Source organism: Mobula hypostoma, chromosome 14 (genome assembly GCF_963921235.1).
Source record: "Mobula hypostoma chromosome 14, sMobHyp1.1, whole genome shotgun sequence".
NCBI lineage: Eukaryota > Metazoa > Chordata > Chondrichthyes > Myliobatiformes > Myliobatidae > Mobula > Mobula hypostoma.
The window spans coordinates 46156875-46172837 of NC_086110.1; the positions used below are offsets into that span (position 1 = coordinate 46156875).

At 47.3% G+C, this 15963-nt stretch overlaps 1 protein-coding gene across 1 annotated transcript; it reads left to right on the forward strand.

Annotated features, from left to right (window-relative positions):
- The first annotated feature begins 927 nt into the window (after positions 1-927).
- Positions 928-15083, forward strand: LOC134356387 (paraneoplastic antigen Ma3-like). The gene is made up of 3 exons (XM_063067322.1): positions 928-2271; positions 2541-2881; positions 14822-15083. The coding sequence occupies exons 1-3, from the start codon at positions 928-930 to the stop codon at positions 15081-15083; spliced, it is 1947 nt and encodes a 648-aa protein (XP_062923392.1).
- The last annotated feature ends 880 nt before the right edge of the window (positions 15084-15963 follow it).

The following is a 15963-nucleotide window of genomic DNA, read 5'->3' on the forward strand; positions in this document are numbered from 1 at the left end:
TTTCAGGTAATGAAAAGAAAGCTTACAGATTTCATTTTAAATATTAGCTTTAGTTGTCATATATACTGTACATTAAAACATCAAAATATACAGTGAAATGCGTTATTTGCATCTGCGACCAGCACAGTCTGAAAATGTGCTGGAGGCAGTCTGTAAGTGTCGGCATGTTTCCTGCATCAGCATTGTGTACGGCGTCTCTTTTTTATTGTATGTTAAATTTTAAATGGTTCTTTGTTATGTTAATCTTTTAAACTGCTGCGTATGTGGATTAAAATGGCTTCTTTTTATGTTAAATGCTGAGAAAGTCTCTAGCTAGACGTTTGCTTGGGTTAATACAGATATCGGGGTGCTATTAGCCAATGGGTGGTCATGTATCGTTTTGTTCGGGTGATAATGCTGTCTCATATCACTGGGGACGGGGGTTTTTGGCGGGGATTCGGAGGGGGGACGGGGGTTTTTGGCGGGGAGTCGGAGGAGAGATGGGGAGGACGGCAGACGTGCGAAAGGCTCCAGTCGATCACTCCGGGTGGTCCCGAGCCGTGAGTCGACAGGATCCGGGTGGTTGTCAGGAATTTACTGAGCTCCAACGGTTGTGCACGAAGAACTTGGGCTTTGATAAGTCTGGCGCCTTTTATTTCCATTACTTCCTTTTCTGTATCGAACTTATATTAATTTCATACTTAGTAATATCTATAAAGTGTACTTGGTAAAACGTACTGTGTGTGCTGGCTGATAATTGATGTTTAGGATTAATTCGGGTGGCTGTGGTACAGCAACCGACTCAGCGGGAAGCGTTCAGGCCGGTGCTCGGTGGGATTTTCCCTAGATATATACCAACCAATATAGCTCAGCGTTACAAGTGGGGGCTCATCCAGGATTTGGATTTTCAGTAAAGCTGTAATAATTGCTGCGTTAAGTAGTGCGAAGATGGATCGAGATAAGATTGTAAATTGGTGTGAATTAGAGAATGTACCGGTGAATCATGCGTGTGTGCTAAATGGGGTAGATTTCCGCATTTCGGGAGATGTACTAGTGCGAGGGTTGAGTTTGATTAAAGGTATCAGACAGGTAGAACTGGTAGCTAGAAGGTGTGGGAAAGAAATGGAGTCCAGCTGGGTGCTGGTTTGGATGAGTGCCGACATCATGACGTGGGAACTACCAGCGACAGTCCACGTCCAGGGGGAGGCAGGGCCGTGGGGTCTCCACACCCTCCTGGAGGACAAAGGTAATGAGGTGCCGGAGGAGGAGCTAGATGAGGCCCCAGGGGAGGTGCCAGTAGCCAGGGGTGGAGGGTTACAGTGGGAAGACTTGGCCAGGCCCCGTCCCCCAGTTAGGGATGAGACCTCCGAGTTAGTGGCTGCCATTACCTCCCTGGTGAGAAGGGTTGAGGGGCCCCACTCGAAGCTCAGAATTTTCTCAGGAGCCATGCCCACCCTGGAAGAGGAGGACGACTATGAGGCATGGATGGAGAATACGTCCCAGTTGTTAGAGGCGTGGTCAGTTTCGGATGAGGAAAAGAGACAGCGATTAGTAGAAAGTTTGAGGGGCGGGGTGGCCAGTGTAGTCCGCGATTTGAGAGTGGAACGGCCCTCAGCTTCCCTGCCGGAGTGTTTGGACGCTTTGGAGGAAGTGCTTGGACTGTCAGGAAATCCCTGGCGACTTTTAGCGGAGTTTCAAAACATGGGGCAGGGAAGAGGGGAAAAGCTCTCAGAATACATTTTCCTGCTGGAAGAAAGGCTTACTGGGTTCTGGCGCCGAGGGGTAGTGAAGGCGGACGAAGTGGCGAAGCTGAGGATGAGTCAGATATGTAACGGTTCCCGGGAGGATGGCAGGGTGGCTTGGAGTATCTGGCAGTCATATAAGAGGAGCCCCCCAACTCCATCATTTGGGCAGCTGATTAGAGAGGTGCGGGAGGAGGAGAGTGCTTCGGGCCGAAAAGGGGGCTCGGACCCCCGGGGATGGTCTTCAGCCGTTCAGGAGGTGGTAGCTGTGTTGAGAACAGAGAAATCCAAGGGGTCCTGGTGGGCAGGGACCCCCCCTTCCCCGCTTGCGGGGATGGACAGGGGGAGTACCCCCTTCGGGGGTCGTCCCGGAAGGAGAGAGGTGGCGGGTAGCGTGTGCTATAACTGTGGGAGGGAGGGGCATTTCCGGCGAGAATGTGAGTGGCCGGGGGTGTGCTACAGCTGTGGGGAAGCGGGTCACTTGCGGAGGGATTGTGAGAGACAAGATGCTCCGAGAAGGGAGGGCCCCTGGGCCTCTAAGAAGGGAGAGGTGTCGGGAAACTTAGGAGAGGCTCAGTGAGGGAACGGACTGGAGTCTCGGGAGGAACACGTTCCCAGAAAGCAGCCATGGAACCCCCAAAAGCACAAGCTCTTATTCCGGGTGGACTGGTGGGACTCCGTTCCAGAGTGTCCCTACGGATGGAGGGAATCTTTGCAAACGCCATCGTTGACACAGGATCGCAGGTTACCTTACTGTACCGGTCGTTCTACAACAAATATCTGAAGCATTTGCCAGTAACCCCGTTTAATGCATTGGAGATTTGGGGCATAAGTGACGGTGATTACCCGTACGATGGGTACCCGTCAGTGAGAATGGAATTCCTGGAGAGCGATGTGGGAGTGTCGGAAGCTCTTGAGACGTTGGTGTTGCTCTGTCCGGACCCGGTGGAAACCGGTGGCGCTGCCCCGCTAGTGGGGACTAACTCCCCTTTGGTGCGACGGCTCCTGGGCGCCTGTAAGAAGGCGACGGGGGAGAACTTTCTGGAGACCCTCTCGGTACACCCAGTGTTTCGAGTGGTGTTCGAAGAATTGGGTGACCCCCACGGGCTGGATCCTGAGTGCAAACGAGGACGGTGTGGTGTACTCAGGCGAGGCCTAAGGTGATAAAGCCAGGGGAGATGGCATTAGTGATGGGGATCCCCAGATTCCCCCGAGTACCGGTGGGCGAGGCCCTGCTAGTAGACGCCCAGACGACCTGGAAGGGGAGTCCCGGTTCCCGGCTGGGGCGCTGGTGAGACCTGAATTGCGAGGCCCTCGGCTGTACAGGCACGGCGGATGGGGGTGATTGTAAGGAACATAACGGAGAGGGAGATCACCTTTAAGCGCGGGATGCCCCTCGCGCACTTGTTCCTGGTGACGGTGATGTCCAGCGCCCCCGTGAAGCCCACTGGAGGGAAACTATTGGAGAACGGGGGGGGGGGGGCTGACCGAGGAGGCCTTTAATTTTAAAGACTCCCCTGTACCGCCAGAGTATAAGAGCAGGCTGGTGGAAAAGATGCTGGAGCTAGGGGATGTCTTTTCGCAGGGTTAGTTTGATGTGGGATGTTCCAAGAGCACTCGGCACACTATCCGGGTGACAAATGACACCCCGTTTAGGGAGAGGTAGCAGCGGTTGGCCCCAGCAGATGTGGAAGATGTGCGGCAGTTGAAGGATGCAGGGATTATCGCGGAGTCCCAGAGCCCCTCTGCATCCCCCATAGTGGTGGCAAGGAAGAAAAATGGGTAGGTACGCATGTGCGTGGACTACAGGACCCTGAACTGGCGCACTGTTCCTGACCAATATATGGTCCCAAGGGTGGAAGACAGATTGGCCTGTTTAAGTGGGGCGCAGTGGTTCAGTGCAGCGGTCCCCAACCACTGGGCCGCAAAGCATTTGCTACCGGGCCGCGAGGAAATGATATGATTTGGCGATATGAGTCAGCTGCACCTTTCCTCATTCCCTGTCACGGGCGGCACCTTTCCTCATTCCCTGCCGGGCTGTGAGGAAACCTTTCCTCTGTATCTGTATCTTGTTTTACGGCGGTTGGCATCCAGAACCTTTCCTCATTCCTTGTCATGGCCACTGTTGAGCCATTACGCACGCGAGGTCATTACCCGTGTCATCCATGTCAGCGCGGGAAGGAGATCAACTCCTCCAGCTTGCAAATGACGGCGGGCTGAAAAGTATGTTTGACATAACATCTCTGCCGGTATTCTGGATCAAAGTCAAGGCTAAATATCCTGAGATAGCCACGAAAGCACTGAAAACGCTGCTTCCATTTCCAACATTTTTCTGCGAAGCGGAGTTTTCTGCAGTGAATGCAACGAAAACTAAATTGCGGAATAGACTGGACATAAGGAACCCCCTTCGAGTATCGCTGTCTCCAATCACCCCTCGATAGGACCGTGTTGTTGCAGGAAAACAAGCCCAGGGCTCGCACTGATTCAGCGATATTGGTGTGTTGCAGTGATTTTATATGTTCATACGGGGAAAATATGCGCTGTGTGTTTAATGTCCAAACGTTACTTAAAATGTTATGATGCTATTGACTTACTTATATAACCATGTAACAATTACAGCACAGAAACAGGCCATCTCGGCTCTTCTAGTCCATGCCAAATTCTTACTCTCACCTAGTCCCACTGACCTGCACTCAGCCCATAACCCTGCATTACTTTCCTGTCCATATATCTATCCAATTTAACTTTAAATGACAACATCAAACCTACCTCAACCACTTCTGCTGGAAGCTCGTTCCACACAGCTACCACTCTCTGAGTAAAGAAGTTCCCCCTCATGTTACCCCTAAACTTTTGCCCTTTAACTCTCAACTCATGTCCTCCTGTGTGAATCTCTCCTACTCTCAATGGAAAAAGCCTATCCACATCAACTCTATCAATCCCCCTCATAATTTTAAGTATCCCTATCAAGTCCCCCCTCAACCTTCTATGCTTTAAAGAATAAAGACCTAACTTGTTCAACCTTTCTCTGTAACTTAGGAGATGGAACCCAGGCAACACTTTTGTAAATCTCCTCTGCACTCTCTAAATTTTATTGAAATTTGTCCTATATTTCGGTGAACAGAATTGTGCACAATACTCCAAATTTGGTCTCACCAATGTCTTATACAATTTGACCATTACATCACAACTCCTATACTCATTGCTCTGATTTATTAAGGCCAGCATAGCAAAAGCTTTCTTCACCACCCTATTCACATGAGATTCCACCTTCAGGGAACTATGCACCATTATTCCTAGATCCCTCCGTTCTACTGCATTCTTCAATGCCCTACCATTTACCATGTATGTCCTATTTTGATTAGTCCTCCCAAAATGTAGCACCTCACATTTATCAGCATTAAACTCCATCTGCCATCTTTCAGCCCACTCTTCTAAGTGGTGTAAATCTCTCTGCAAGCTTTGAAAACCTACTTCATTATCCACAACTCCACCTATCTTAGTATCATCTGCATACTTGCCAATCCAATTTACCACCCCATCATCCAGATCATTAATATATATGACAAACAACATTGGACCCAGTACAGATCCCTGAGGCACACCATTAGACACCGTCCTCCAATCTGACGCACAGTTATCCACCACTGCTCTCTGGTGTCTCCCATCCAGCCACTGCTGAATCCATTTTACTACTTAGATATTAATGCCTAATGATTGAACCTTCCTAACTAACCTTCCGTGTGGAACTTTGTCAAAGGCCTTACTGAAGTCCATATAGACAACATCTACCACTTTACCCTCGTCAACTTTCCTAGTAACCTCTTCAAAAAATTCAATAAGATTTGTCAAACATGACCTTCCACGCACAAATCCATGTTGACTGTTCCTAATCAGACCCTGTCTATCCAGATACTTATATGTACCATCTCTAAGAATACTTTCCATCAATTTACCCACCACTGACGTGAAACTCACAGGCTGATAATTGTTAGGCTTACTCTTAGAACCCTTCTTAAACAATGGAACAACACGACCAATAAGTCAATCCTCCAGCACCATCCCCGTTTCTAATGACATTTGAAATATTTCTGTCAGAGCCCCTGCTATTTCCACACTAACTTCCCTCAAGGTCCTAGGGAATATCCTGTCTGGACCCGGAGACTTACCCACTTTTATATTCCTTAAAGGTGTCAGTACTTCCTCTTCTTTAATCATCATACTTTCCATAACTACCCTTGTTTCCTTTACCTTACACAACTCAATATCCTTCTCCTTAGTGAATACTGAAGAAAAGAAATTATTCAAAATCTCCCCCATCTCTTTTGGCTCCACACATAGCCGTCCACTCTGATTCTGTAAGGGACCAATTCTATCCCTCACTATCCTTTTGCTATTAATATAACAAATAGAAACCCCTCGGATTTATTTTCACCTTACTTGCCAAAGCAGCCTTATGTCTTCTTTTAGCTTTTCTAATTTCTTTCTTAAGATTCTTTTTACATTCTTTATATTCCTCAAGCACCTCATTTACTCCAAGCTGCCTATATTTATTGTAGATTCCTCTCTTTTTCCGAACAAAGTTTCCAACATCCCTTGAAAACCATGGCTCTCTCGAACTTTTAACCTTTCCTTTCAACCAAACAGGAACATAAAGATCCTGTACCCTCAAAATTTCACCTTTAAATGACCTCCATTTCTCTATTACATCCTTCCTATAGAAGAAATTGTCCTAATCCACTCCTGCTAAATGCGTTCACATCTCCTCAAAGTTAGCCTTTCTGTAATCAAAAATCTCAACCCTGGGTCCAGTCCTATCCTTCTCCATAATTGTATTGAAACTAATGGTATTGTGATCACTGGACCTGAAGTGCTCCCCAACACATACCTCCGTCACCTGCCCTATATCATTCCCCAACAGGACATTCAACACTGCCCCTTCTCTAGTTAGTACCTCTATGTATTGCTTCAAAAAACTATCTTGCACACATTTTACAAACTCCAAACCATCCAGCCCTTTTACAGAATGGGCTTCCCAGTCAATGTGTGGAAAATTAAAATCTCCCACAGTCACAACCTTGTGCTTACTACAAATATCTGCTATCTCCTTACAAATTTGCTCCTCCAATTCTCACCCCCCATTAGGTGGTCTTGTCATGTGTGACGCCAAGCAGAGCTACCGGACGGATGACGCTAATGAGAGAGATAACAGAAGACAATGGAGAAACATTCAAAATGCTAATAAGAGAGAAGAGAGAGATTAACAAGAAAGAAACACAATTCAGATATTGACAGACCGTTTGCTTTGAACCTGAACTGTTTGAAGTTTGATGGACAGGTGATACCCCAGCAGGTGGATAAAAAGAATAGGTTTGCTAAAGCACGACACACCACGAGACCCTGGAAAGAGCAGTGTGCCCCCACAAGTTGCTGTAAGTTTAGAGGACCGGTTCGCGGGAATTGGTCAGAGGCTCACAGGGTGTAAAGGTACGATCGGTGGGAACCTGGGGTGTGTGTCCGCCCTTGCCTGGGTGCCGGGTTCACCGCAGAAGAATGATGGTATCCAGAACGGAGGGGTCACAGTTGGTGACCACAGCGGGATCAGAAGACATCAAAAGGTCTGCCCAAAACCAAATGCATCTCTCACTCTCTCTCTCTCTCCAACAGTACAACAACAGTGATTACTTCGAACTGCACTAATCTGAACTGAACTCTGCTTCACTTAAGACTGATCATTTTACCCCTAGACTGCGATAGAGCTTGGTTGATTCCTATTACCGTATTTCTGTGTATATGTGTGTATTATCATTGCTAACCTGTTACATTTATATCCTTGCAGTTAGTGTACTGTATTACTTATTTCTTTAATAAGACTTTATTAGTTCCGAGTAATCACAGACTCCAACGAGCGTTCCATTTCTGCTGGTTTGGCAACCCAGTTACGGGGTATGTAACATAAGTGGGGATCTCGTCTGGGATTTTGAATGCCAAAATTGGAACTGAATAAATTGATTGGGTTAAAATTCAAAAAAAGGGAAAACAGCAGAAATAGAGATTGAGAAATTTCTAAAGGCGCCAACCTTGGAGGCATTAGAGGATGCCAAGAAATCAGAATTGGCAACTGTTGCCAAACGGTTGAATCTTTTTAAGGGGAAGCCAACAATGAGGAGAGCGGAGATGCACAGAGCTATTGTTGAGCATTATGTACCTAAAGGTGTGTTTCCCCAAAGGGAGCTGGAGGTGGTGTCTATGAGCAAACCTGGTGGAGAGGCAGTGCAGCTGCAGATGGAAAAGTTAAGACTCGAGCACGAGTTCTGAGTAAAGCAATTAGAACGAGAATAGAAGCAGTTAGAACAGGAAGAGAGAGTAAGGCAGTTAGAACGGGAAGAGGAATAAAGCAGTTAGAATGAGAAGAGAGAGGGAAGGAAAGGGAGTTTGAGCTGAAGAAGTTAAGGATGGCGCTGGAGAGGGGCCAAATGCCGAACCAAGGTGGAGGGTTCACGGCGACCCAGGAGGTTAGGTTGGTTCCCCCATTTGAGGAGGCCGATGTTGATCGGTACTTTCTACATTTTGAAAAAGTCGCTGCAAGTCAGGACTGGCTGAGGGATAAGTGGGCTGTTTTGCTTCAGAGCGTGCTTAAGGGGAAGGCTCAACAAGCTTACTCAGTGTTGTCAGCAGAAGATGCCCAGAGGTATGATGTGGTGAAAGAGGCTATACTCAGGATTTATGAGTTGGACCCGGAGGTATACCGGCAGAAGTTCCGGAATGTGAGGAAGCAGTGGGGCCGCACGTATTTAGAGTTTGCCCGTGAGATGCAGATGTATTGTGAGCGTTGGTGCGCCTCGAAAGGGGTCAACGGGGATTATGACAGACTGATACAGCTAATACTGATTGAGCAATTTAAAGGTTGTGTCCCTGAAGGTACGAGACCCTATCTAGATGAGAAACCTTAGCCGCATCTGCTAAGTTAGCGGATGAGTACGCATTAACACACAAAGCAAAGTTTACCCTGAGTAAGAGCTACCAGAAGGGTAGTCGAGAGGGCGGAGAAAGTCCACTGGAAAAGCCAGAAAGTAAGCCCGGGACTAGTGAGAAGGATAAGGAAGACAGGAAGTAGTTTGGTAGGAATTATCCTGGGGTCGTATGCTATAATTGTGGGAAAGCTGGTCAAATTGCATCCAGGTGCTTTGCCCCAAAGAAGGAGACGGGGTAAGGAAAAACGACGACTCCAACTGGCTGTATTGAGCCGGCAAACAAACCACTAGGGGAGAAGAGGTCTGATAGAGTTCAGGAAGGGTGCGAGAAGTTTATTTCGGCCGGATTGGTGTCGGTGAAGCAGGGGTCAACCCCAGTTCCAGTGCGGATCTGGAGAGACACTGGGGCTTGTCAGTCATTGATCTTAAGGAGGGTGTTAGACTTTAGTTCAGAGACCGAGACTGGGGAGGTCAGTGTGATAAAAGGCATTGGGAAAGGGACTGAAGCAGTACCTTTGCACCAGATACACCTAAAAAGTGACTTGGTCTCCAGACCGGTCACGATAGGGGTGAGGCCTGAATTACCGATGGAAGACGTAGAGGTTTTACTTGGTAACGACCTTGCAGGTGGAGATGTGTACCCAGCAGTAAAGCTGACGAGCAAGCCTGCCAGGACTGAGGACCCGCCCATGGACTCACAGGTTTATCCCGTTTGCGCAGTAACTCGATGCATGTCCAGAAAGGCTGCCGAAGCAAATGTAGATTTAGCTGAGACGTTTTTACCAGCCTTGTACCAGGAGGGGTTAGAAAGTGAGAAGAAGGAGCATAGTGGAGCGGAAGGAAGTGAGGGAGTTGAGGTAGATTTATCATTAGCGAGGAAGGAATTTATACTGGCACAGGAACGAGATGAGGAGCTGATGGTCTTGACGGAGACAGCTCTCTCTGAAGCAGAAATAAAAAGGGAACCAGTGGGCTGTTATGTGAAGGAGGGAGTACTGAAGAGGAAGTGGAGACCAAATACAGTGCCCGCAGATGAGGAGTGGGGGGTGGTACACCAGGTGGTAGTGCTGAAAATTTATAGGGAGGAGATTTTTAACCTGGCCCACCAGATACCTCCGGTGGACATTTTGGGGTGAGGAAAACAGTCGATAGAATTATGAAAGAGTTTTACTGGCCGAACATGAGGAAGGATATTATTGAGTATTGTAGAGGTAAGCCAACACAGTTAATAGATATAAATATGTTAAAAGCTTACCACGACCAGAAAGCAGATCTAGTCAGTGTTATCACAAAAATAAATGAGGCTGGGGTGCGAAGTGATAAGGGGAAAACCCATCTTGAAAAGATAAGTATGGTGCCGACCAGGTTAGAGAGCTCTATTGTTTTGGCCAACTTTGCTGATAAGGTCTCTCACTTAACCCCTGAACAGAGCAAGCCGCTGATAAAGCTAATTAACCAGCATGCAGATGTATATCCGGATGTCCCAAGGCGATGCAAGGGGACGGCACATGATGTTGTCGTTACATTAGATCAGCCTATTAAGCAACATCCCTATAGGATGAACTTGGAGAAGGGCAAGCTAGTGGAGAAAGAAATTGAACACATGCTAGCCACAGGTATTATTAGGCCATCCAAATCGGAATGGGCCTCTCCCTGTGTGGTTGTCCCAAAACCCGATGGGAGCATACGATTCTGTACAGATTACAGAAAGGTGAACGCCAAGACAAAAACTGATGCTTACCCCATCCCAAGGGTAGACGATTGCATCGATAAAGTGGGGAGAGCTAAGTACATCACAAAGATCGATTTGCTGAAAGGGTACTGGTGCGTTCCTTTAACTGACCGGGCTAGAGAAATCTCAGCATTTGTCACTCCATCCGGGTTATACGAGTATAATGTTTTACTTTTTGGTATGAAAAACGCCCCAGGGACCTTCCAAAGGATGATTAATTCGGTGATAAAAGGGTTAAAGAACGCAGAAGCGTATATTGACGATTTGGTTGTCTGGAGTGACACATGGGAGGAGCACATTGTGGCAGTAGAGGAACTGTTTAAACGGCTGTCTGAAGCCAACCTGACAGGGACCCTCGCGAAAAGTGAGTTTGGCCATGCTAAGGTCACTTATCTGGGGTATGTGGTAGGACAGGGGCAGCCGGCACCGATGCAGGCTATCTCTGAAGTTCCCATCCAGACGGATAAGAGAGCCCTGAGAAGGTTCTTGGGGATGGTGGGGTACTATCGGAAGTTTTGCAAAAACTTTGCGGATATTACCCTCCCTCTTACTAAGCTCTTGCCGAAGAATGCAAAGTTTGTGTGGAATGATCTTTGTCAACAAGCCTTTGAGAGTCTGAAGGCGATTCTGTGTCACCACCCTGTATTGAATGCGCCTGACTTTTCAAAACCCTTCTCCCTAGCAACAGATGCTAGCGACAAAGTGGCAGGGGCAGTGCTGTTGCAGACAGACAAAGAGGAAATTGAACACCCAGTGGCTTATTTTTCTGAGAAGTTTAATGTCCATCAGAGAAATTATTCCGCTGTGGAGAAGGAATTACTGGCAATCATACTGGCATTACAACATTTTGAGGTTTATATTTGTCTGGCACGGAAACCACTGATAATTTACACTGATCACAATCCATTAGTGTTTTTGGCCACAATGACGGATAAAAGAAAACGCTTATTAAGTTGGAGCCTGGTATTACAGGAATTTGATATTAAGATAAAACATATAAAAGGAACTGACAATGTGATTGCTGATTGTCTGTCAAGGTGTTAAAACTTAAAGTTCTCTATATCAGCCAAATAGCTGATGACTACCTGTATATTAGTGCGTATCTTATAATGTGCACTCGTGCCTATAATTTTTATCCTGGTAAAAATCCTTTTAAGGGTGGGAGTGTCATGTGTGACGCCAAGCAGAGCTACGGATGATGCTAATGAGAGAGATAACGGAAGACAATGGAGAAACATTCAAAATGCTAATAAGAGAGAAGAGAGAGATAAACAAGAAAGGAACACAATTCAGATATTGACAGACCATTTGCTTTGAACCCGAACTGTTTGAAGTTTGATGGACAGCTGATACCCCAGAAGGGGGATAAAAAGAGCAGGTTTACTAAGGCACGACCCGCCACGAGACCCTGGAAAGAGCAGTGTGCCCCCACAAGTTGCTGTAAGTTTGGAGGACCGGTTCGCGGGAATTGGTCAGAGGCTCACAGGGTGTAAAGGTACTATCAGTGGGAACCTGGCGTGTGTGTCCGCCCTTGCCTGGGTGCCGGGTTCACCGTGGAAGAACAATTGTATCCGGAATGGAGGGGGTCACAGTCGGTGACCACAGCGGGATCAGAAGACATCAAAAGGTCTGCCCGAAACCAACTGCATGCATCTCTCTCTCTCTCTCTCGCTCTCTCCCCAACAGTACAACAACAGCGATTACTTCGAACTGCACTAAACTGAACTGAACTCTGCTTCACTTAAGACTGATCATTTTACCCCTAGACTGCAATAGAGCTTGGTTGATTCCTATTACCCTATTTCTGTGTATATGTGTGTATTATCATCGCTAACCTGTTACATTTATATCCTTGCGATTAGTGTACTGTATTACTTATTTCTTTAATAAGACTTTATTAGTTCCGAGTAATCACAGACTCCAACAAGCGTTCCATTTCTGCTGGTTTGGCAACCCAGTTACGGGGTACGTAACAGTCTATAATACACCCCTATCAGCGTCACTACACCCTTCCCATTCCTCAATTTCACCCAAATAGCCTCCCTAGACAAGTCCACTAATCTATCTTGCCAGAACACCACTGTAATATTTTCTCTGAGAAGCAATGCAACACCTCCCCCTCTTGCCCCTCCTATTTTATCACACCTGAAGCAACGAAATCCTGGAATATTTAGTTGCCAATCACACCCCTCCTGCAACCATGTTTCACTAATAGCTTCAACATCATATTTCCAGGTATCAATCCATGCTCTAAGCTCATCCACCTTTCTTACAATGCTCCTAGCATTAAAATAGATGCATTTAAGAAACTCTCCACCCCTTACTCTCTGGTTTTCCTTAATGGAGCAAACAACTTTGTTATCTTTTTCTTCCTTCTCTCCTACATCTTCGGTCTGAGTGCTCTCGATCTCTCCCCTGCCTATCCTCCCTCACACACTGTCTACTAGCTTTCTCTATTTGTGAACTAACCTCCTCTCTCCTAATCTCTTCAATTTGATTCCCACCCCCCAACCATTCTAGTTAAACGTCTCCTCAGTAGCCTTCGGAAATCTCCCCACCAGGATATTAGTCCCCCTAGGATTCAAGTGCAACCCGTCCTTTTTGTACAGGTCACACCTGTGCCAAAAGAGGTCCCAATGATCCAAAAACTTGAATCCCTGCCCCCTGCTCCAATCCCTCAGCCACACATTTATCCTCCACCTCATTGCATTCCTACTCTCACTGTTGCGTGGCACAGGCAGTAATCCCAAGATTACTACCTTTGCGGTCCTTCTTCTCAACTCCCTTCCTAACTCCCTATATTCTCTTTTCAGGACCTCTTCCCTTTTCCTACATATGTCATTGGTACCTATATGCACCATGATTTCTGGCTCCTCTCCCTCCCACTTCAGGATATCTTGGACGCGATCAGAAACATCCCAGACCCTGGCACCAGGGAGGCAAAGTACCATCTGGGTCTCCTGACTGCGTCCACAGAATCACCTATCTGACCCCCTAACTATCGAGTCCCCTATTACTACTGCCCTCCTCTTCCTTTCCCTACCCTTCTGAGCTACAGGGCGAGACTCTGTGCCGGAGGCACAGCCACTGTTGCTTCCCCCAGGTAAGCTGTCCCCCCCCAACAGTACTCAAACAGGAGTACTTATTGTCAAGGGGCACAGCCACTGGGATACTCTCTAGTACCTGACTCTTCCCCTTCCCCCTCCTAACCATGACCCACTTGTCTGCCTCCTGTGGCCCCGGTGTGACCACCTGCCTGTAACTCCTCTCTATCAACACCTCACTCTCCCTGACCAGACGAAGGTCATGGAGCTGCAGCTCCAGTTCCCTAACACGGTCCCTTAGGAGCTGCATCTCGGCGTACCTGGCGCAGATATGGATGACCGGGAGGCTAGGAGACTCCAGGACCTCCCACATCCGACACCGAGAACAACAAGCTGCCCTCACACTCATACTTCCCCCCTCCTCAAATAACAGGAAAAAATGAACACCAAACCTTCCTCGCCTTGCCCGTTTCCGCCTAAGCCTGTTGAGCCAAAGCCCTTAAGCCTTCACTCTGCTCCCGGCTCACTCCGCCGCCCGCAAACGACGCTGCCCGCTGTACGAGGCTGTGTTCCTTTTAAATCTTCCGCGGTTCACTGCCCAACATCACTCGCCTGCGCAGTCCCGCCTCTCTGAACTCCAGTGAGAAAAAAAGAAATTCAAAATGGCTTCCACCGCACTCCCACTCCGATTCTCAGACTCCCTTCTCCGAATTAAACCAGAATCAGGATTTCTGACCTTTTAAATCTTGGCACTTCACTGCCTGACGTCACACGCCTGTGCAGTCCTGCCTCTCTGAACTCCAATGAAAAAAATGGAAAAATTCAAAATTCAAAATATCGTAAAAAGATAATAAACATATGCCGAGACCAACCCAACCTAAACACAGTATTAGTGCTTGTGATCCAGAACAAATGCCTAAATATGCCAAATATATCAATCTTAACCAAAAATAATCTTTTAAAAAGTGTGCATTTGGAGATTGCAAACATAAGGTGAGAGTTCAAATGGTCAACACAAAGAATTAATATTTTGTGTTTTAGAAGCCGGAATGTTGAGATCTGCGATATGGGCAAACAACAGGTGGTGGGTGGGTGGGTGTGTGTGTGTGAGACTGTGTGTGTGTGTGTGTGTGTGTGTGTGTGTGTGTGTGTGTGTGTGTGAGACCATATGTACATGAGTGTGTGAGTGTGCTGACAGAAGTTAGTTTTGATTATTCCATTGTGTTCTCAGCTGCTATCAACGCAGCAACATCAATCAGTCCCAGGGCTTTCTTCCCCTGTAACTGCTACTGAATAATTTCAGTACTCAAATTTTATGCCTAATACTAATTTTGCTAAATGATTGACAAGGACAACAATGAGATCTGTTAAAAAGAATCCAGAGAATATAGGCCAAGGCTACTCAGTCACTCTTCAAGGAACAAACACATCATTGCTGCCACCAGGCGTGAATCCAGGGAATCCAGGTCTGCTTGCTCTGATCAGACAGTGGAATCTCAGCCTGAGGAAATCTACAGCAATTCCAGATCCTGGCTGTTTGGTGCCTCTCGCTGTAGCAGCTGTAGACATTGGACAGTACACTGATGTGAACAACCCTGGAGATGGAGGGTAACCCTCGACAATCCATCCCTCTGGCCGATCAAAAGTTTCATACTGAAGTACTCGTATGTGCTTCCTGGAACCACAGTATTCAATTTCAGGTAGATTATTTTGTCATCTACAGGAACTATCACATTTAGGGAGAGGAAACCTTTAGTGGTAATAAAGTGATCTTGGGTACTAAGGATACACTTATGGCTACATTGCTGCCTGTCCTCACGAGAAAACAGCAGCATTGGCAAACCTCATGCCTGAGATGCCATGTGCTCCAGAAATCAAAGTGGACGAAATCATTCCCTGGTGACGGCTGTGCCTTGATAACCTCTGATTAGCAAATTGTGGGATATTGCAGAACGAAGGAAGGCACTGTTCAACCACGAGACTGTGGCCACAGGTCTCCCTGCATAACACGTGCAGAGGCAGCTCTGGAGCCCCAGGGCCTGTGAATACGGAGCCGATCCTTCTCCAGTGGGCTCATGAGCACTGTAACCCATAGCTCTACCACCCTCCCAGTTCCCAGGGTCCCTCCCACCAGCTTGGCTGTTTGGTCATCTGGCAAGTGGGAGTGGACAGTAGATGTTGACAGCGGTCTGGGGGTCCCACATTAACATCAAATAAACTACAAGCCACCGACTGTTCTTTGCATGCTGCCGGTGGTTCTATGCCCATCCACTGTCTGGGAGATCCACACGGGAAGTACCAGCTCAGAAGACTTTCTGGGAGTGGACTGTCACTCTACCACTGAACATACCTTTGGCTCATGCCCTGACTACGACAATGCCTCCAGTAACTAGTGAGCTAAACTGCAGGGAAATGAAACTACAGGCACTGCAGTGACTTCTCCCAATCCAGCAGTGTGCTTGAGCAAGGCAGTCACAAACTAATCCAATGTT

Excerpts from the sequence above, each read along its gene's own strand:
- LOC134356387 (XM_063067322.1), top strand. The coding sequence starts at position 928 with ATGGATCGAGATAAGATTGTAAATTGGTGTGAATTAGAGAATGTACCG. Across the intron at positions 2,272-2,540 it reads GGGCCTCTAAGAAGGGAGAG|ATTTGGGGCATAAGTGACGG; the intron begins GTGTCGGGAAAC and ends AATGCATTGGAG. Across the intron at positions 2,882-14,821 it reads GTACTCAGGCGAGGCCTAAG|GACAACAATGAGATCTGTTA; the intron begins GTGATAAAGCCA and ends ATGATTGACAAG.